A 23,638-nucleotide genomic window follows, 5' to 3' on the forward strand; every position below is an offset into this window, starting at 1 on the left:
GGTATGTAGGGATATATGTATTATGAACTTGTTTAAGTGGCATAAAAGTAACAGCAGGGCGCCATCAGCTGAGAGAGCATGTGCATTATGTGCCCCCATGGTATGTGACCCCCATGGTATGTGACCCCCATGAGCCCTCATTTCCAGCTCCCCTGGACATACTGCTAGGCTGGCACTGTGGTCCGCGTTTCCTCAGGCCAAACACTCTGAGTTTGATCGCCAGGATAATAAGTTTGTTAGTGTGACAGTATGTGTGTGTTTGAAGTTAGTCTGTTAAAGTATGTTACTATATGTATGTGTATGTTCGTGTTAGTGAGTAAGTATGTTACTGTGGGTGTGTAAGTATTATACTGTGTGTAGATATGCTACTGTATGTGTGTGTATGTTAGTATTTTACTGTGTGTGTATATATGCATGAATATAAAAGTGTGATGTTAGTGTGTCTGTGTCTATGGTGTTGTGTGTTACTGTATGACATTAGCATGGGTGTGTATGTACACATGTAGTGTTAGAGTGTGTGTATTGGTATATGGTGCTAGCATGCCCGTGCACAAGTATATGGTGTTAACATGCATGTATGTTACTGTAAGATGTTAGTGTTTGTCTGTTACTGTATGGTGTTAGAGTGTGTAAGTGTATGTTAGTGTGTGGTGTAAGCATAAATGTGTGTGCGTTTGTATTTAGTGATGTGGCATGTGTGTGGGGGTATCAGTGTATGATGTTACAGTACGTTTGTGTGTCAGAGCATGGTGTTGGATTGTCATGGGTAAGCCTAGGGTTAGTGGTGCCTGGAAGAGGGAGAGGAGGAGCAGGAGAAAGAATGCGTGTGTGTGTAAATAAGTGTATGGTGGTAGATTATAGGTGGGCCCTGAAGAAAAATTGCACCCAGACCCCACTAACTCTAGGCTCTCCCCTGTTTTCATAAGGTGTGCTTATGGGAAGATCTTAAGGTGAAGTGATGGATGGAGCAATGGGGTCAAAATTGGGCATACTGATGGGAGAAGCATTGGGCCCAGTCTGTACTGGGCCTCAAGATTTCTGGCGGCCTCCCTGCCCCTAAGTTTCTTTCTACAAGCTTTTTAAATATTACATTGAGCTCATTAGGGCTGTGCAGACAATGTTAGCAGCTCAATCACTATAATATTGTCTTTATTGTTCCAGGCATAGAATCCATGTATTCATTCTTCTTCGTTTCTGGTTCTAATACTGAAATATTGAAAGGGTTTATATAAATGTATTTTATTTAATCGGCTGTGTACTGCACAAAATATCTAGTTTGTTGCTTGTTCGGACTCGGGAGGCTTTGGTGGGGGTTAGATTGACAGCTTTGCCCCCGGCCAGTGATTCAACACCTGTGGTATTTGAAGCGCAGCTCCACTTATTCTCTGGCGTGGCACCGTTTTGGATAGGTGAACTAGAAAGGATTACGCAGTCAAACAGAACTGTAGATAAGAAGCTCTTGGCTCATTGAGTTTTTGTACTTTCCAACCTATTTTACATTCTCATCTTTCTAAAATATTTAACTGTTTGAACACCAGGGAATAAACAAGCATTAAAAATGTCTCAAGCATTTTTAAGTGTCCCAAAGGAATGAAACGTTAAAGGCAGCAGCGAGAGGCTTACCATTTACTACTCATACCATTCTCACATATTTCATTTCCCATCCTTAGAATGCATGAAAAGTGGCTAGGCTTTGCTTGTGTCTTGGAAACTATTCATTATTCAACTGGTTTCTAAATGTGTTTCTACTTTGCACGTGGTATTAGTTTTCACAAGAAAAATAAGAATTATTTCTCTGAATTGGTATGTATCAAAATAAAATATAGCAACACAACTCGGGAAATGTGGGGCAATCGGTTGCTATGACGTTGCTCCATATTTTTTAACTTCGCCCCATAATTTCCCTTTATAAATATGGCCAAAAGAATGATAAAAGGAATAACCTTGAAAATGTATTCATATGAAGAAACATTTTATTGCATTGTGTGTTTTGCATTGGGCTTCACCAAATTCCCTTTAACTGTGGTTGATTCAGGGCTGTCTTTAACACAGGGCAAAAGCCGCCTGTGTCGTGGGGGCATCTCAACAGCCCTTTTAACGCATGTACAGTATAATGACAGCTCGCATACTACAGGTTACCTGTGGCATGTACTACCATGGGAGTGGGGGCAATTTGGGTACTAAAGTTGTCCAGAGCTCCATTACCATTAAAGACAGCCCTGAGTTGATTAGTTTATACTTCCTATAATTCTTTGCCACAGCATCTTTAATCTAAGAATATGCATACCTAACATAACAGAGACAAAAGGCCATTTGACAAACTGACATAAGACTTTCAGTAGGCAAAGGGTATACTACAGAACATCAGAGTAAGACAGATGTTGGTCTTCAGGGATACTGTGATGACCCTTGTAATGGCACATTAGAATTGGGGTCTTGCATGCCAAGTACAATGATAATGAGAGAATGCGGTAATCGTGAAGAGGTAGGCAAGCCAGGTATAGAAGGGCACAACTTGTCCGAGATCCCAGGTTGGAAAATGATTCAGATCATCTTACTCGGGTCATTGCGTCTCACCTTCTGAGGAGCTTCAACAGGCCTGGTGTTAACACCTACTTGAACTCTAAATCGCTCTTTTAGCTCAAGAGTCATGCAGTTTCAACACACAATGTCAGTAAGACACATGGTTGCAGAAGAGAGGAATGAAGAATCACAGAACTGCATGGCCCTGCAGCATTCGAAACAACCCTCATTCATTACTTATGGTAAAATTAAATGACTAATCTAAATGAAAATACTATTACTGTTTTTGTAATCAGATTTTCATACATGGCACTCAGCAAGACAACCAGATCAACACACAAAGCCATTTAACTAAGCAAATGATAATTTAGCACACCCTTCATTCAATTTCAAGCACTCACATTTGATTCGAATCTTCAACTATTTCACGTTACATTCAGAGTTTATGAAATCTGCAGTGGACATTGCTTGTTATAATTATTTAGAGGTAAAAAAACTCATCTGGAAAGTGAGATTCTGAACCTGGATCTTTGTGCAACATCGAAATTAAAAAATGTTTTCATTTATTAGCACACTATAAAATTAATTCACATTCATGGATAGATAAAAATAAACACATCACATAAGGGTGATTCTGACCCTTAAATGTGTATATATATATATATATATATATATATATATATATATATATATATATTTATGTAGTCTCCATAAAGTTAATTTTAATCTTATCATTGATGTGATAATAACTTTCAGTGACTTTTATTAGGATTTCTTTACAAATATTGCAGAAAACGAACAGTTTTATAGACACTGAGCAGGGAAACATCTGCATAGTAAGCAAACTTTCCAAGGACATTGTGACTTTATGCCGCCCCTACTGAGATACAGTCTACAGAGGCAGAAAGTAGTTATTATCAGACTGTATTGATTATGGTGCATTGTTACCATCACAGGGACTAATTTGAACCCTCTAATGTTTAGTATACTCATAAACAACCCTTAGGGTGAGGGTAATGACATGGAATCAATTTTTGCTGATGCTATCAGCTTAAAAAGTGATGTTAATACAGGGAAAACTGATGTTATCATATTAATGTGATGCACCGACAGCAAATAATGAAGCTATCAAATTAAATTGCAGTATTAAAATAAGTAAATCTGATACTGTAGAGATAAGCCAAGCAAATTTCTCAAGCCATCTAATTGCGTGTATTTACGAAAGGTAGAACTGCCAGGAGAGTTTGCAGGGAAGTTGTGTATTTAAGCCCTTGTCTATATATTATGAAGATCTAACCCAAGGGAGGTCCCACTGTAGCATGACTGGCCTTGTATAATGCAATGAGGTTGAAGTATACACTATGCAGGGCCAGTGCCTTTTTGGTAGAAAAAATTGCCAGAGTTGGCACTTCATAATGAGCAGGGAAGCAACTCTTCTAGATACTCGCCCTTTGGTGGATAGACCTCAATGTGCGTGATTCCATCCAGCTTAGCGCCATAAATGCTAAAGGTCCTTTAGATACAGATAGTAAAGCAATTATTATGGTTGAACTCACAGATGTGTTAAAGCACACAAAACCATTTGCAAGAGTATTTTTCCAGTCTATGATCCCCATCCCCCTTCCTAAAGCATCAGTATGGCAGCATTTCACTTTCCACCCTGCATCTGCCAGACAGGCCAACATCACCATCTACACCACAACACCAGGTCTACTGTTCCTATGGTTACCCTCAGGTACTAAAATGATACAGATCCATCAATTTCAAAAACGACAGTACTGCATATGCACACAGTTTTTATTGAACTGACTGAAAGGAAAACTAAAAGTGGAAAAAAGGAGATTATCAATTTTCCTAGAATAAAATGACACGAGAACGACAAAGACATTGGCAGATTTGTAATATTTCTTTCCAAATAATCTCCGAATTTAGTTCCCAGAGTTGACAATATTTAAAACACAGAGGACCAAGATGATTGATGACAATTTGATGGCATACAGGGGATCTTTCTAACCCACAATATATCCGAACCATTGCAAAGAAAACATCAGGAGTTTCACTCCCCCATTAATAGCTACAGTTTAACACAAAATTATTTTTTTTTTACCCAAATTTCCTATTTATGTATTTACAGTGTTGACGACTTGTAATAAACATTAATTAGCAAACACGAAAGCAGTCTTGCTAACATCGCCATTTTATGGTAAGAACATTGTTCATGCTTTTTAATATAAATCCCTTTTTATACAACTGTATGTCAGTTATCAGAATATTAATAGAGGGATTTGAAAATGAAAACAAATGAAGCATGGGGCAGATGCAGAATCTGCCCAAATTGCTCTATGGCATGTAACATTAATGTGATGATTTAACGTCAGTTTGATCACTGTGTTTCAGGCTGCTGATAAGAAGCTAAATCATAGCATTTGCCTGGAGGGCCCATGGGGTCTCTGATAACCCCCATCCCCACAGGACGCTAACATATTCCATGTGACACTACACATCAGGGCTGGTGAGAAGCCTTTTACGGATTGTGTCGGTCTGAGCTACTGGTGTGGAAGGAGATATCTGCTTTATTACAGATGACATGGAAATCTCTGGTGACATTCGGGAAGGGGGTGTTAAACACACTGATTGATGATTTAGGTAGATTAGAGCAATATGGCAACTATTATTTAATGGCAAAGGCTCACATAGGGCACCAAGAGACAACCCTCTCCCCACCCGCACCTATTTTACTAGAGGCCGGCCTGTCAATCAAAAAAGGACTGATGATGCAAACAGAACTGGTTAACCCACAAAAAAAGTAATTATTGAATGTGGAATTATGCCGGCACTAGTTGGATATCCCTATTATTTATTGATTTATATACCACAATTATATTCGGCAGTGCTGTAAGATGAATAATAAATGCTGTATCACATACCAATTAGGACTTATAGAAATTAAAGGTAAGGAGAGCCCTCTTTATAAAGGTGATTTTTAAACAGGAATCAATGGTATTTCAATGAAATTCATCATTGAACCCTTCAAATGGCCAAAAAGGGAGATTATTGGTCGTGGTGTCTAGTGGGTAAGGGACAGGGATTTTCTGAGACTATTTTACCTGTTTTTACCTATCGATCCCTGTTTTTCTAAGATATTTAGAAAAATAATGCATGTTATTTATAGTATTCACATTTTATGCTGCTTCCCTACCTTATTGTGACCGACACTCTTCAACAGAAACACTTCCATTTCTTTTCATCACGCAAACGAGATCTACTGTCTGAATGTTAATTGCGTCCCTTGTCCTATAGTAGGACGTGACCAGCTGTACGACAGCTAATGACACATCACGGTGGAAATGACATAATATATTCTTTTGTTAAAGCTTACGTGCAAATTTACATAATGCTTAAACCAATAAAATGTTTAACAACCTACAAGTGCCTCTATCCAGGACTTTTCTGACTATTAAAATGATGTATTCGCACTAATTTCCCCGAGCACTGGATGTTACAAACACTTAAAGCAATTGAAAAGAGTAATGAAATGTTCCTGGTAGTAACAATAATGCCTTTTTTGTAACCAAAAAAAAGAAGCCCGAATTTAAAAGACGGCAGAGTTTGTTATTGCACAATATTAGACTGGCACTCATAGGAATAGAAAGTACAATGTAATATCAATAGGTACTTTATATCTATATTATTTATTTATACAACACTAAGCTAACTTGCAATATGGGAGCCTTTACTTTTACGGAAAGGATTAAATCTGCCGTTCTAGATGCCTCGAGGAAAACACTTCACTAAAATAAGTACACTAAATATAGTCATTAAGGTGGATATTGTTCTTGGAACTTTAAAATCTGCTTTACAGCCCGCAAACTTGCAATGTGTGATTACAGGTTCTTTATTTTTCTGCTATATGCGCGTTCTGTATTTAAGTGGATCGTCCTTGATTATTCAGCACAGTGAGTATCATTGTGGATGTCTACAGATAAGACATCTTCTGGAGAAGATAGCTTACAAACTGTATGAAGTGAACTTTGAGATAACATTTTTAGTTTTTGCACAATGGATTTCTTTTCTCCTTTTGTATTATTTCTATTTTTTCAAAACATTTTATTTTTTCCAGAAGAAAATTGAATTGAAAGTTTTACTGGTGTCCAAAATTGGTACAAAAATCCAGATGAAGCCACAAGGGCCCCCCTCAATTTAAAAAAAAATCCCCACAATGGGGATGAGGCTTGACCTATCCTTCGTCTACAGACCCTAAAGTAAGACCCCTTTAGTGCCACCACATACGATGTGGATCTGGATCACAGCCCCTCTTCCGTAGCACAATCTTGTTGCCATAATCACCAGATGGACACCCTTGCTTAGCCACTAAGGCCTAAAAAGTGACAAGAAATTATGTTAGTGGTATTGTTTTCTAACTCTCCTTAAATAGCGAGCAAGGAAGTGCCACTTGGTCCCGTCCCCATGTTCCCAACTGCTCCGTTCTGGTATTCCCACAATATTCCCTCAGAATTTTCTGATTTTTAAATGTACATTCATCAAGTAGGGCTGTAGGCTCCATACACAACAAATCGTGTGTAGGTGGATTCACGATAAATTGAAAGGATTAAATATTTTCCTGGGAATTTAATAAATGCTCATGTCATCTCCTTTTTACGTTAGAGTAATATTAATTCTGTCTGTCCGTCCTCCCATGCCTCCCGGGGTACTGTTATTAAAATACAGCAGGTTTGAGAATTTACTGTATTATGCTGTAAAAAGAGAAAAATGTGTCTAAAATGTGAAAGAACTAGAATAATCTCCTGAATTCCATGTCCTGAGGAAGAAAGATCGCTTAATAGGGAGGAATAATCATGTAGACCCTGGTGCAAGAAAGGCTGCTCCTACGTGAAATCCTACATTTTACAGCTCAGTACCCCTAATGAATCAAATGAGTAGGATAGGCGCAACATACACTATATGTATTGAACATTTACCATATGGATATATGATTGTCCCTAACCTTTATACCAAAGATCTCTTAAACAGTTACGCTCAACGGAACTATAAGTAGTTTAATCCATTTAAAGCAGAAGACAGGTCCAGCTGAAAGAAGGTAAATAAAAGGCACTGCAAAAAGAAAATGGAAAAAGAAGAAGGATCCCTTCTTCGAAGCTGAACATTGTTCGTTCTGTGCAGGAACAAGCATTCTCAAAGGTAAAAACCCATGGCATGCTATTGTGTGGTTAAGGTTAAAAAGAAATCAAGAATCAGTCTTGTTCCTTCAAGCACAGTTGGCCAAACTCTCACAGCAATTTCAGACCTGCTGTATTTCATCTTGTATTGGCGGGTAGGAACTATAAAATAATTAGTTAGCGGTAAGGTCTTGACTGAAAAAGGCAGAACACGTTAGCAGATCTGAGCCCAGGGAAATAGAGACGTAGCGTATAAAGCAGTAAAATGTAATAGGGGTTTCTTGTGATCAGGGAGGGGAAAAAAGCTAAAATTGAGAACAATGGCAGCCCGCTCTTCATTTCAATGTTACCAAAATGATACCAAATTTTATTAATAATAAAAAAAGGAGCTAATGTATACATAGGCGTCCATATGCATGAGAGCCAAATTAGGAGAAAATATTACATGTCCCTGTGTTTAGTTGGAAACCAACTGTGGTTCGACTGTAAACTTTTCTGGCTGACGAAGAATGACGGTTATTGGCACCTGGAAACAACTACAAGAACGTGTGTCAGCAATTAAGTACGCGTTTATTCATAGTATAACTTAAATAACATTTTCAACATAATTCAATGTTTCATCATTTCTAACCGACTGCTGTTTATTAATCAGAGCTCCCCGTTGTTAAAAAACCAATGAAGTCTTTAGCACGGATAGCATTGTCACCAGATGCTCAGTGTAAATAAATGTTTTATTTCTATCTTAATTATTAGGAACAGATGCATTGTAAACATTAGTTAACAAGAAAGTAAGATATTTTTCCTTGTTCCAGTTACCATTGTAAAAAAATACATATATTTTATCAGCTTAAAAGTAACCCGGGCTGAATTTATTTTTCATTCCAGACTAACAACCTGGTTTCTTCTAGGGAAAGCCCAGTGTAGCAAGACCTACAGTTCCAGTTGCTCCTCAAAATGCAATCAGACCACAATCCACATATGCTGTCAATGATCCAGCACAGATTACGTTTAACCATCACTGAAAAATGGCCCAAAATCAGAGGATTCAATGTGTCCCTGGACTGTCACTCTTTGGTACCCCAGTCTCACAGTCCATCTTTCACCTTCTGATGTCCCTATTTCCTAGGAGCCCAAAGTGAGGATAATGTGAATACGTTTATGAATCTAATTCTTCTTAACAAGTTGTTTTCTCAACAGCTCAAATTATATCACGTTAAAAGCACTGGTAAAGTCATAGCATTAACCCTAATACAAAAGTGTTTCACTTTAGCCATACAAACTATTGAAGTGTATGTGGAGTATAAAAGATAGATAGATAGATAGATAGATAGATAGATAGATAGATAGATAGATAGATAGTAAAGATAGTAAATGTGTATATTAAATCTAATCAATTATCTTGCCTACATCCACCCAGAGGTCATAACTCCTATGTATGTTAGACAGTGATCCTCTCGTTAACTGGATTTTATTACATTAAATGAGAAAATAAAGATTAAAGGCACACTCCAGCTATGCAATTTCTGTAAGCTCCTCCTTGCAAATGCTTTAAAAAGGAGTTCTACATTTGACTCCTTCTCCACTCCACTCCTCAATTCATGTATTCGGCCTAACATATCTCCTGTTGCCCGTACCCAAGTGGATTACTGACCTCAGGGATATAATGAGACCTCCCTTGCATGTTGATTTCAATGGGATTGCTTTCCAGCCACTGGCTGCTTTGAAGTGGTTAAAAAATGTAACTATAGAGGGACATTACACAGTGGTTTGGGGGTTAAAGGTGGCATGTTAAAGTACTTACCGTGCATTTCAATATGCATTTTTGTTGGTAAGTCTGCATAGGACCCCGGAGTGAGTAGTGATTCAGATCTCTTTTTTTTTTTTGCCTGAAAGATAATGTTCTTTCCACTTGACACAGGGAATGTAGACATTTAAATTATGGTTACAAGGATTCATCCTTCGAGAAGAGTCATGACTTATGCATCCTACACCTAGACTTCCCATCTAGCATAACAAGATCTTGTGTGATGACACATTGGCTCGAACCGAAATCAAAATATGTAAACTATGTACACAGCAAAAAACTATCAGCTGCATGGAATATGAATAAAGGTGCAGGGCCGGTGACATTAAAAATAATAGGGATAGTGTGCGAAGTGCCTCTGTAAGATATCTCTTTCCGATCCATGTGGATATCACTTTCCTTGATAAAAATCCCCCCGGAGAAACGTCTCAGACAGAAGATATACTGGCTGTCAAGCCCAAACAGCAAATTATGCAGTTTTTACTGTCTTTCACTGCATGCTGTGTGTTTGCCAGATATATTTTCTTTCTTGTTTACATTTTAAGAAGCCCTCTCCTTTACTCTGTATTGATGTTGTAGAGTTGAACAGGTCATCTAGTATTCTGGAGATATCAAATGCTGAAACTAAGTAACTGAGAATGATTTAATGGAAGCTGAAACTTCCTTACTGATGAGACAGCATTCTTATCGGTTCCCGTTATTACTGGGTAAGGCTCCACACAATCAGCACACTCGGATCTGCGTGATTGCATGATATCTGATGAAATGGCTCCGTTCGGGAAACGTATCCATAGCAGATCCGAGTCTTGCCCTTTGCTAGTGCAAACACTGCGGATTGAAGTGTCCTCCACATCCCCAAACAGTTTAAAGGGACTCTGATACTGCGCGTGGAGTTCCTGCCAGCACTAATTTTCTCAAATGCAAATAGCATTTGCTGTTCTCTCAGAATGATAATACAGCCATGTGAATCGGATGGCTCATTTCGATACAGATGTAAGAGCTGTTAATGGTAATTGTGTTAGCAAATGGGCTGCGACATAACTCTGTGCTTAACCTCTTCTATTCCCAAGCACAGATCTTTTCAGCTGAAGGCACCGATAATGTAGCGTTTGGAAGGTGGCACGGTAAAAGGTCGGTTCATCGATTGAAACTGATGTGTTTTTGCCACTTGTAGCCGTTCTGTACTATTGGTTCCACCTAGGCATGTGTCTGCTAGTAGATATAATGCACAGAGTTGACTAGCAGTAGCAGAAATTGTAAACTAGGGCCATCACCTTTCAGGTTTACTTGTAGCTATGACATTGCTATGCTCTTTGTACCAAAGGTTAGAAAAAAAGGATAAAAACCATTGGGCCCAACTGGTTTGCCCATTTTTTTCTTGATATAAAGGCTCAGACCTTAATCAGTCCTTGGTCTTGTCTTAGATTTATATGTTACGCATATCTCATACATGTTTAAATTCCCTCAGTGTATTAGTCTCCTCCACTTCTGATGGGATACTGTTTCATTTAAGTTTCATTTTCTGCATAAAGTAAACTTTCCTTACATTAGATCTAAACATCTGGCCCGGGTATAATTATGATGCTTATTATGTCTGTCTATATATGTATTTTTTTTAATTAGGACTTTTAGAGGTTATATATATATAAAAAAAGTAATGTTGTCACCATAACAACAATTATTGGACTACTTTTCAAACTTTCTGCAATAATTACTTTTTGTTCATTCACTGTTTCACTGACTTTTATTGTAGTATGTAACCCAAAAAAGGAGGGAGGACATAGCTTTTATAAAGTATTTTATAATAGATTTAGGTGCCTGCTATCATTTTGGGACTGTGGACATAACAGCATGTCCTCTGACCCCTATTGTTACAACAACCAACATTGTTCCAGAGTCCAAAATGAAAAGAAGTATTACCTTTTAACAACAGAAAGTGAAATAATTAACAATACTGCATCAGACACTGCAGATTTGGGTTATACAATAATTGTTGGTGGATGCAAAAACGTACCTGGTATAATACGACTCGACTCCCAGGCTCTCTCGAACATTTGCGACATACTGCTCTATAACCGAGTTATTAGAAGTCTGGAAATTAATGCTTCCACATTCATTAAACTCGCTGACATTTTCCATTAATGTATCGCCTAAATAACATTCGTGAAATTTTAATATTCCTGTAAAAGAAGAAAAATAGAAATAGAATTATTTGAGATATGTCATATTGTTTCCATGTGCTTTATAGTGCTGAGGAAACAATAAAGAAATCAAAATTATATACGGTAAATATATATATATATATATATATATATATATATATATATATATATATATATATACTTTATGTATTTCATAAATAGTTTGAGATTAAAATCATGGTGATTTGTTTTGGCCCATACAGATAATATTGTTATACTTATATAGTCAAGGTTAATGCTGAAAAAAGGCCATTTATCTTCATTTTTTTTCTTCAATTATGGTAAACAGCCAGAACAGCTAGTACAAAAACATGGCAGCCAAGTAGGTATTACATGCACAATATAACTTTGTGTACAAGCCAAAAAAAATTGGGGATGGGCGAAGAACTGGAGAACCTTGTAAATTAAAGGAAATATTGGAAAAAATTATGATAAGGAAGGGGAAAGACAAGTATGGAGGAGAAACTATGAATGATGTCAGTGTTTTTCCATGATGAGAATGGTGGATCTCTGCATGCTTAGGATAGCACACTATTATGTAAACTGGAAACTGAAACCTACAGAATGGTAAGGGACAGATCAGGTGAACTGGTGCCTTTCTGGAAATCTGATGGATATCCAGAAGCTGGGTTTAACAGCCTAAGGCTCTCATGGGAACTGACCGGACCAAGGGTGCTTACTAAAGAAGGGTAGGAATTACATTATTTATTAACATCTGTTATCTTACCTGAACCAGGAGCAAGAAGCCAACTGTAAAGATAACCTGCAGCTAATGAATAATAAAGCACCAGACCTCTTTGACTATTGATTGTCTCTAGAATTTGATCAATAGTCACTGGCGAGTAAGGATCTGATTCTTGCTGGCCAGTTTGACGTTCTACTAAGAGGTCGGCGAATGCCCTTGTTCTTCCTCTTTCCGCCACTGCTAAAGCTTCGTCATGATGACCTAAAATAAAAATACCAAAACATATGACAAAAGCCTCCAAACAATAGGAAGTATGCATAATACATAGGGTTCAAGTTAAAACTAAATCATACAGGCATGATGAAACTCTGATATATCTGATACAGTCCAAACTGTAACGAATGGAAGAGAAAGACTGAACAGGGTTAACAGGTCACAGGAGAGGTTAGAAGACCTGCGATGAAAGACAGCTAATGCACAGGAAACAGATTTCAGGGCCTTGTAATGATGACCATGTACACAGTGGCTCTGGGTCTTCTCACAAATGTCTCATACAGTGCTGATACAAATAAATGCCTAAGGATGAGCTGATCTCCATTTCTGTACACAGACCACATATATACCTGGTTCTCTTTACTAGCCTGTGGCTTCTTTAAAACATGTATGTGTGTGCAAAAATGTATGTATGTGTCAGCACGAATGTGTAAATGTGTGAGCTTAAATGTATAAGAGTGTGTGAGCATGGATGTGTAATTGTGTGTGTCAGCATGGATGTATATATAAGTGTGGGTAAGCATGTATGTGTATGGATAAATGTGTGAGCATAGATGTGTATGTGTAAGTGTTTGTGAGCAGGTATATGTAAATGTTTGTGCATGAACATGAATACGCATTTGTAAGTGTGCGTGAGCATGAATGTGCATGGGTAAATGTGTGAGAATAGATGTGTATGTGTAAGTGTGTGTGAGCATGTATGTATAAATGTTTGTGTGTGATCATGGAGGTGTGTGAGCATGGATGTGTATGTGTGCCAAATATAGGATCCGCCCTGGATGCCAAATACTCTAGGCACGCCCCTGTTCCCATCCTTTGGTATTCCAACTGTGAGACACCAAATTCTATTGTTATCAACTGCTCATGCAGTAGTAAATACAGTATTTTCTGCTTCTGTTACTGATGTTTTTTACAGTAAGGACAATAAGGATGTGGAATTCTCTGCCTGCAGAGGTAGTTTTATCGGAGTCTGTACAGACGTTCAAACTGCAACTGGATGGATACCTGGAAAAACATAATATTCGGGGATATAATCTGTAATTATGGGGAAACATCTTATTGATCCAAGGAGAAATCTGACTGCCATTTTGGGGTCAAGAAGAAATTTTTTCCCTGGTTAGTGCAAAATTGGATCTTTTCTTTCTTTTGGATCAACAGCAACAAATTAACCTATATAACTAGCCTATATAACTATGTAACTATGTTTTCTGCAAATGATTAAGATCTTTCTCTAGCGATGCCAGCCCATCTGACCAGGATCTTACCTAGACTGATCAGCACGCGCTGCAGTGCCTGGTATGATGAGGTTTGCAGATCGAAGAGGGAAAGCTTATAATCAGTGCTGAGCTGGGCTTCATGTCTTATTGTTTCAAATAACGCTGAGGCTCTGTAAAGCTGAAACCAGATAAAAACATTTTGCTCATTTAGTTGAACAGCCAACATTCTCTGCTGGAATTTAAGCTTCCTGGAGGGACTACAGGTACTTTAGTACTTCTGTAACGCTTTGATTACAGCGAAGACATGCTACAAAAACACCAGATATCATGCAATATTTACCATGAATGCTGTATGTAATATTATACTGCACATTTATTGATCACATTTCACTGATGTGACCTAAAACCAACTTTCCCACTGCAGAAGAAAACACTAGTTATGTATTATTATTATAATCAGACCTATCCCAACCCTTCAGTTTTTGTCTGAATCATAGCAGATTCTGTTGGTGCTATGGAGATAAATAAGAGACAACAGTACTCCAAGTATGATTATGCAGCTTTGAAGTATTTAACAAGAGTCATTTCCCCCCCCCACGAGATAATTAAGTTAGATATCAAGTGAATTTGAACTTACGACCTTGCACATTCAGCTCTATTGTAGGAGAGCTAATGATACAATATACTGTATAGCATGCAGATGTGTGCCTTAATCTATTCACCAGCAGTAAAAAGACAATGCGTCATGGGTGGAAGCTATTAAAGTACAGTATATATATATATATATATATATATATATATATATATCACAAAGCTAGGGGGGCTATGTTGTGTAGGGGGGCTATGTTGTGAGAATAGGATACATAGATACCTGTTATAAATCAGGTGCATGTTCTTTTCGATTTGTCAATGTGTATTAATTTTAAGATAATTATGAAAAGACTATTTTTAATAATGCTTTTTGCAGAGCTAATCACTAATCAGGCTGGCCATATATCTAAGTACCATGGTTTTAAAGGGTGCTGTGGAAGGTACAATAGGCTTTGTGCTCATTTCAGATCGGCCCCTGCCTATTTATGCCTATACTATCCTTCAGTCTATAGTCTTCTTTGCTCCTAAGGGCTATCGGTATGTAAATTGTGCCCTGAACATTTTAGCTATAATTACCCTTTAATCAATTACACTTTGTTAGTGTTGGCTCCATTCGTACATAAAATATTTTAATAAGAAAAGAAAATATTGCATTTATTGATCATTTTTGAAGAACTGTAACATTTTTATTTTGTTCAACAATACAACATTATCAGTGTATTATTGAATGCCCATAAGGGTACAGAGTTCACAATGCAAATTAAGGGCTGTGACTTCAATTTAATTCAACTTTTAACATTGTACAGGAAAAAATAAACACATAGCGAAGAACAAAAACATACACCACTGTTTTGTTTGGAGATCAGATCCAATGTAATCACACAATATGAACATTTCAAAACGAACCTCACCTATTCAGTATTACAGGCATGCTTATTAAGATTCATTCTAAATGTTCATGATACAGAAAATAAAAGCATTTACGTAAACGTAAATATTAAAGTGACACTCCAGCTGTCATATGCGCTTTAATGCATATTTATGGTAGGTTGCAAGATACACTGGGTCATGGCAGGGCTCTCACTCTGCCCTCATTGTACTGGACACTGCATCATACCATATCCTTTAACAATATTGTTACAAAAATTCCAAGTTACTAAAATACACATAGGGGTTATATTCCTCTGATTACCATCTTTCAAATGTGTTTTAAGTGACATTTTTCTACTACATCATACAGTAAACTATCCCTGAACTCCTCTTTTTCAATCAGCAGTATCTGCTTTTTTACCATTGAGGGGCTAATCCTATGGTTCTATATCTTTAAAACCACACGGCTTGTAAAAATCTCTGCCTTATGTATCAACCATATGATAAATGATATCAGCACTAACCTGGTGTTGAGACTCTTCCAGGTTTCCACTAGCCCACAGCGAAAGTCCAAGGCGATGTCTAATTTTGGCCTCATCTTCTCTGCGAGCCAGCTGTTCCGCTAACCTCAAACCTTTGTAAAAGAAAATGAACAGACTATAGAGATTACAGTTTTTCTTTGCGAGCTCATGGATATTTTGCAGTTTAAATGGTTGAGAAACTAGTTTCACTTGTTTCATAAATTGTTCATATTTATGAGAAAGCCACTTCAAGGTGTGTTTTAAAATGTTAACGTGTCACATTGGAGGCCCCTTTGCTACATCTTAGGTGAAGGTCCAGTCTGATAGTGGCTATAATTGTTCATTTATTTGACCAGTTTTCAGAAGTGGTTAGGCATACATCATATGCTCTAGAATATAACCTACCTGGGTTCTTAGACTTTACTCCTGTCGTTAGATGATACACAACAAGTCTTTGATGATCCGCTCTCTAGCGGACACCAAAATTTAGGCTTTCCATAGAATATTTGTGCTTACCTTCCTGTAAGTACATTACAGCCTGAGAATAGTTTTGCAGAGCGTGGTGCGTCCTCCCTAGGCTACTGTAAGCTACAGTCTTTGCCACCAAGTCGTTCATTTCTGCTGCAATGCTGAGGTGTTGCTCTTGATAAACCACAGCTCGCTCAAAGTTACCAAGGGATTCATAAGTTAGACCAAGGTTTCCATACGCTCGAGCTTGACAAGATGGATTGTTGGTTTCTTCTGCTATCTGCAGGTCTAGTTGATGGTACTGTAATGCAGTATCGAATTCCCCCATCTGCTGATACACTGCACCCAGGCCGCATGCTGCATCACTTTCCAATATCTGGTCTTTCATTTCCCTGGCAATATTTAATTGCCGTTCGAGACAGGATATTGCTTGCTCATAATTTCCCAGCTGACTGTGCAAATTCCCCAGCTCCCCATATGCTTGGGCTTTGTTTGATGTCTCCCCAAGTTCATGAGCAACCACCAGTCTTTTCTCAAAGCATACAAGAGACTGCTGTAAATTCCCCATAGACCTAGAAGAAAATTTTAAAATAAAAATGGTGTTAGCATTTTTAAAAATATCAACAAAAAATATATCTAAGAAGCATATTGTATTATTCCCAGTAATTAAACCATTAACCCAGGCCTATGTAATTTCCAGTGTCTTAAGTACTGGATTGGTAATTTTTCTGTTAAACCTAAGGGTTAAAGGATATCTAGACAAATAATGTTAAAATAGTGAAATAATAGTGAAATAAGTGAATAATCGAAAAAGATTACAACGTTAGCCTTATGATGTCTATAGCAAACATACATATATATCTTGTGTACTACTTTGCAGGTAGAAATTGTGTCTGGATGATCTCAAGTGCTGTGAATGATTAAATCATTGTACCCATGTGAATAAAGTGTGAAAACACTGTTATGCCTGATAATACTGAAGTATGCATGGTTGCAGGACATGTATTATTTCTCATGGCAACTCTAATGGATGCATATGCTCAATGTGCAATTTCCATACACCTATTAACCATCAGAATGCCTAGGGGTGGAATATTGCTTCCCCTACAGGCACCTAAATAATGAAAATTGTTCTTCTTCAGCCACATAGACACATTTTCAAATAAATATAACTTGGCAATTTTAGCAGGAGGGTTACCGCCAGTGGCTTTTTTCTGCTCATTTTTTATGTCTGTCTTCTGTGACCATTTCTAGGGTTCTAAGGTTCTGCACTGTAGCCATCTAACAGTGAGTGTTCTGGAGATGACTGGCAAGTGGGCAATGTGTCCTGTGAACTAAATGAAGTGTTGGGATGCTTTATCACTTGAAACATTCCACAAGTTGTGGTGTCTGCTCTCTCCACAGGCGGGCTGGACTGCCCCCCACAAAATAAAGGAAGTGCAAGGTCTGATGGGGAGAAGACAGTAAGAAATAGTGAAAGATAGATAGTGAGAAAGGGGAGGGATAGAGAATTAAGGAGAGAAATAAAAAGAAACATAATGAGAAGAAGCGATAAGTAGAAACGGGAGAGATAGTAAGACAGATGAGAGATAGGAAGAAGGGGAGATAATGAGAAACAAAAGGGATTCAGAGAAAGATAATGAGAAAGATAAGAGATGGGGAGAAAGGGCAGAGATAATGAATAAGGGGGAGAGATGGGGACAAAGGAATAGATAAAGAGAAAGAAGACAAATAGAGATAAAGAGTATTGAGAGATTGAGAATGAAGCATGGCAAAGAGAAAGGTGAGAGATGAGCGACAAGGAGAAAAGAGTGAGATAAGAAGTAAGGGGAGTGATAGTGAGAAAGGAAAGATACTGACAACGGGAGAGATCATGAGAAAATGGGAAGATAATAAGAATGGGGAGAGGTAAAGATAAAAGGGAGAGATAATGAGAATGTGAGGAGTCAAAAAGAACGGGGAGAGATAAAAGAGAAAAGGAGATTTGGTGAGAAAAGGGAGAGATAAAGAGAAAGCGGAGAGATAAAGAGAAAAAGGAGGAAAAATTGAATATATAATGAGAGAGGGATGAAAGAGACAGGGAAGACATAACAAGAAAGAGGAGAGGTAGGGAGAAAAGGGAGAGACAAAGAGAAACGGAAGAGATGAGATAAAAAGAAAGGAGAGATAATGTGATGAGGTGATCAAAGAGAAGGGGGAGATAAAAGGAAGAGATAAAAAGAATGAGAGGAAGAGATAAAGAGAAAGAAGAGGGATACAGAGAAAAAGGAGAAATAATAGGTAAAAAGAAATAGTAGAGATAAAGAAAAAGATGGGACCAAAGAGAATGGGAAGAGATAATAAAGAAAAGAGAGAAATAAAAAAGGGGGAGAGGTAGAGAGAAAAATTATGTTTGTGTGTAAGGGCCAGCATGAAGGTGCGTGTATGTATGTATGTGTGTATACGCAGACGTGTGAGTGTATGGGCAGACATTTGTATACGGCAGTGTACATGTGTTTGTTTTGACAGTCTATTCATTACTATTACTGTTTTTGCCTAAAAAGGAATAGAATGCTTCACTCTAAGACGTTTTAACCCAGGGGGGCTATTTAGTATAGTTTTACATTAAAAAAAATAATTAGAGAGTCCAGCAACTGTGAAAGTGTACGCCATGGACCACGTACGTGCCTATCCCTAACAAGAAACAAAATAATACTTGTCAACATCATATTGGCAAACAATATCATCTCTCACCTGTGTCCATTCCCAAGTCCCCTGTATGCCTTGGATTGGTCTTGCAAACGATTTAAACTCTGGGCTACCGATAAATACTGTTCATAGTATTTTATTGCTTCTTCATAATCTCCAAGTGAGTCATAACAGTCACCCAAATTTCCATAGGCACGACCTCTGTCCAATATTGATTCATTTCCATTCAGCTGTTGTAACATTGCTAATTGTTGTTCAAAGTAGCCAATAGCTTCCTCCATTACATTCATGTTCATCTTGGTGATCCCCATGTTACCATAGACCTGAGCTTCTATGCCAGGGTCTTTCAGCTTTTGTCCTAGTTCAAGTTGTTCCTCGTAGCACTTAAAGGCCATGGTGTACTTCTCAAGAGACATATACACTGCTGCCAGATGACCATGAGCCCTACATTCTCCTGATAGATCATTTAACTCTTGGAACACTTCCAGCTCTTGTGTGTGATATCCCAAAGCCTTGTCATATTTTTGAATCATTCTGTAAGCACTACCTAAGGCCGCATAAGCACTGGCTTCTAGCCGCCGGTCTTTGACTTGATGGGCTAAACTCAACTGCTGCTCGTAAAACTTTATTGCACCATTCACATCTTTCTTTGAAACAAAAATATCACCAAGGTTCCCAAGTGCACGGAACTTTGCTTGAGAATTATTCAAGGACTGTGCCAAAGACAAAAGGTATTTCTGACATTCCTCAGCTTTGTTATAGTTCATTAACGCCTTAAATGCAAGGCCTAAGTTGCAGTAAGCCTTGGCTTGGCTTAGCTTGTCGTGTAGATCCTTTGCCAATGCCAGATCCTGCTCATAGTATTTTACAGCTTCTTGGTAATTTCCAAGGCAGTAATGGGCATAACCGAGATTATGACATACCTTGCCTTCTCCTTCCATATCTTGTAGGTCAGGGGATATTCTTAAGTACTGTTCATAGAAAGGTACGGCTTGTGTATATTCTGCTCTAGAGCAGTGAAAATTTCCAAGGTTGCTAAGTGCTCGAGCCTCACTCTGAATATCCCGAAGCTCCCGAGCAATGTTCAGGTGATTCTGATAGTGCTGCAAAGCTCTGTCATGAGCACCCAGGGCTTGGTAGGCAACAGCTAAGTTCCCATGCGTAGATGCTTGAGAAGCTCTATCGTTGACCTCCATTGAAATCTGAAGCTCTTGCCTATGGTACTTGACCGCTTGGTCATACATTCCAAGGGCATTGTACGCGTTTCCCATGTTTCCATAAGCCCTACCCTGGGCTGCGTAATCATTCAGTTCTTGAGCGATGGAAAGGTGAGTTTTATGTAGTTTCAGTGCAGTATCAAATTCCCCTTTCATCTGATGAATTATTCCTGGAAAGAAAGTAGCAAAACATCTATATTAACTTAGCATATTTAATTGCAATAGAAATCATTCATGACATTGTTTTTATATACAAAAAATGTGCAAATGATTCTTTTATGCCTCCCTAGAAACATACTCTGAAAGGACCATTTGTCTTACTCCGGCCTGTTTCTTCTAGATACTGAGCTTTCATTTCCACCTAATGATAGATCACATGGCAGCATTCTATTTACTTAACATGCACAATATCTGTCAATGGGCAGATCATTTATCTGTGTTCTTCTTCAAAGGAAACACATGTAGGTATAGTATTATTAAAGCATGTAACAATGTTCACTTAAAAATATGAAACTCAAGATGTAAAATTAACATTATTGTATTTAGCTATTGCAATAAAAATGTTTTCTTGTTTTCCCGCAGTTGATTCACAAATTTAAATGGCATCATTAAAAGATTGCTTGGACATTGCCCAATTCCTGGCGTGCATTAGCAAACTTTTTTTGGAACACTGAGATCTTGTACTTTTTCAGATAATTTGATCTCTAGTTTGTGATTCTAGACCACAAAAAAGACAAGGACGATGGCTTTTATTATGCTGAGGTCTCATTAAAGTCTCGTCTAGTTGGACATTTCCAGGACAATAGATTAGATTCCAGGCTACATGCATGGGTTTTATATTTGAATTATTATGTTAAAAGAAATTAAAACATCACTACTGTCTTTATTAAAGTATCTGAAGTATCATACACCACCAGGTCTTACGAGTATGTCAATGAATTGAAAGAATGACAAATTAGGGGTTAAAGAAATTGAACTCCCTTTTGATAGAAGTAACTCCCCAAAAGCCACAAGGGACTCATTTCATTTAAAATAAATTAAAACCACTTGCATAAGGATAAATAGGAATACTAATTACAAGATGTAAATTAACCTGCAACCAGACTCAGCACAGATTAATGAATATTCACTTGATAACATACATGGTTATTTTGGTTATCAAAATGAGTTCACCATAGCATCCTTCTTTACAGAAACAATGAATTCCTTATTAGTTAGATATTAGAAATAAATAACAAAGTGATAGAAATAATAATGTATGATACAAAAAATGAAAATAATGTTATTAACAATGGCAAATGCTTTTTGTTACTATGTTTTTTTTTTTATATAATACTAATGATTTCTTTTAATGTATATTAATCTGCCAAAACCGCAGGAATATAAAGGTTTGTGGTTGAATACACATCATCAATACAAAAAGAAAATGCAGATCAGTCACAGAGGGGCCACTGGTGTATTTTGGTTGACTAGTTCTGACAAATTGACATAAAGCATATAAGGAGAATCGTATTGCTAGATAATACAGTCAGTAACTAAAAAAATAATTGTGTACAATTATTTGTCCTGTTCATGTCTACTGATTATGATTTGTAGGCTCAGTTTTCTCTTCATCTAGAGGAAAATATATTAAAAACAGAACAATGATCTTATAATATGACCTACTCCAGTAAATGGTAATGAAACATCTCTGGATCAATAACCTTCAGACAAAAAGAACTGCTTTAAATATTACCTAATAACCTTTTGTTTCCAAGAAGAGATTCAATATTGTCTCCCTCTTAGCCATAATAACTCACCCTGTAGCAAAATTCACACTTTTCCTGCAAAAAAATGCAACATCGGCCCAATATCGTTATAACAGCTGATAAATTCTGCATCCTAAAGCTAAAGAGGTTGGTATACTGATCACTCTGCTGTCATTATGTAAATTCAACTTCCTTATTTCATAGGTATTCAAATTAGGCATTTAAGCAATACCTTCCTTTAAGATGCTATTTTATGGTAAGAGAGAAACATGGATTTTGCACTCAACAATCACATTATCATCTACATGAGATGATGTAGCTTTCTCTTGGAGAGGCAACTGAAGAGAAGGGTGATAGATTTCCAGACAAATACCAAAAAAATTACTCCTGTAGACCAAAGAGCAAAGAATTACAGAATGTTTACCCATCTAGAAGCTAGAAGCTATTTATTCAACATATTTTGTTAGATGCTGACTAGTCACTGAGGTGTGTGTTCTTCATTCATTTTTTATGATCTCAAACTAAATGTCTTGCAAGGTTTCTACTTTATAATTCATGCATGTAGGTTGGTATTTAAACATATATGGGATAGGCATATGGATCTCCTGAATATGAGAGGACCAAGGACCAAAACATGTTTGAAGGTTCTTATCAGCAGTCAAATTCTATGTGTCTATGCACAAGGTTTTATAGTATATTATTGGAGCAGCTTGAAAGAACACACATATAGTTAACTAGCCATGCTGGAATAAATCTCACTGGTATAGTCAAGTTCATTGTAGTAGAATATAAGTAATCTGTAGCTTGTATGATATCACTTGGAGTGTGTCCTTCCTCAGCATACCAATCTGGATGATGTATGGTGCAAACCATTAAACAACTGTTCAACACATGTTATCAAAAGGAGAACCTCCGATTACATTTCATTTGAAAGAAAGGTAATAGCAATGTTGCTTCTAATTCTATGTTTTGATTTTTTCTTGTCTGGGAGACCCCAAAATCTAGTTACATACATATCTTCCAGATACTTAATTTAAGTACAAAATCCTGGGGCCTAATCCGAAAGAGAAAAAAAAATATAAGAGAAAATATCTTTCACCAGCTGCAGATCCAAAAATTGTAAGCATTTTCTGTGTAGGTGAACCAAGTATCGATGTCTGAAAACATAAAATGCAGGAAAAAAAAGACTTAATCTATTGGACGCCAAGTAATAATCTGTATTTTTTTTCTTCCCATACAGCTCCCGCTGTAGTTTTGCATGCATAAAAAATGTTGGAATAAAGCATTCAAACAAGATTGCACAGATGGAAAATCAAATCATCTGCCTGTTTGAACAAATCAATGAAGATTATCAGTGTTCAGAAGTACGCGGCTCATAAAAGAGAGGTCGATTATACAGCTGGCAAGAAATGTGACTGAAAGCTTCGGCGGAAAAACCTTCAGTGATGCAAATCTCCAGACTAGCTATTTAAAGTAGATATAGTTCATCTGTGCACTTCGAAAGAATATGCCAATCTGTCCTTTATAGAATTGAAGGCAATTTCAGCTTCTTGGCATTATACATTTAAGCATCATGCTCATTAGGTGGGCCTTATTGGATATATTTATGGCTATTTCCAATTGTCTGTCATTCCCAGCTTTCTAGAACCACAGGA

At 37.4% G+C, this 23,638-nt stretch overlaps 1 protein-coding gene across 1 annotated transcript in view; it reads right to left on the reverse strand.

The window, feature by feature from the left end:
• TTC28 (tetratricopeptide repeat domain 28) overlaps positions 1-23,638 on the reverse strand; it is a 146,764-nt gene that overhangs the window by 54,420 nt on the left and 68,706 nt on the right. The window contains exons 6-11 of the mRNA XM_053452234.1: positions 19,064-20,405; positions 16,379-16,902; positions 15,866-15,975; positions 13,929-14,058; positions 12,433-12,651; positions 11,519-11,684 (exon numbers count right to left, since the gene is read on the reverse strand). Coding sequence (XP_053308209.1) covers positions 11,519-11,684; positions 12,433-12,651; positions 13,929-14,058; positions 15,866-15,975; positions 16,379-16,902; positions 19,064-20,405 — 2,491 coding nt within the window. The remainder of the gene's footprint in view (positions 1-11,518; positions 11,685-12,432; positions 12,652-13,928; positions 14,059-15,865; positions 15,976-16,378; positions 16,903-19,063; positions 20,406-23,638) is intronic.

Source organism: Spea bombifrons, chromosome 1 (assembly GCF_027358695.1).
Source record: "Spea bombifrons isolate aSpeBom1 chromosome 1, aSpeBom1.2.pri, whole genome shotgun sequence".
NCBI lineage: Eukaryota > Metazoa > Chordata > Amphibia > Anura > Pelobatidae > Spea > Spea bombifrons.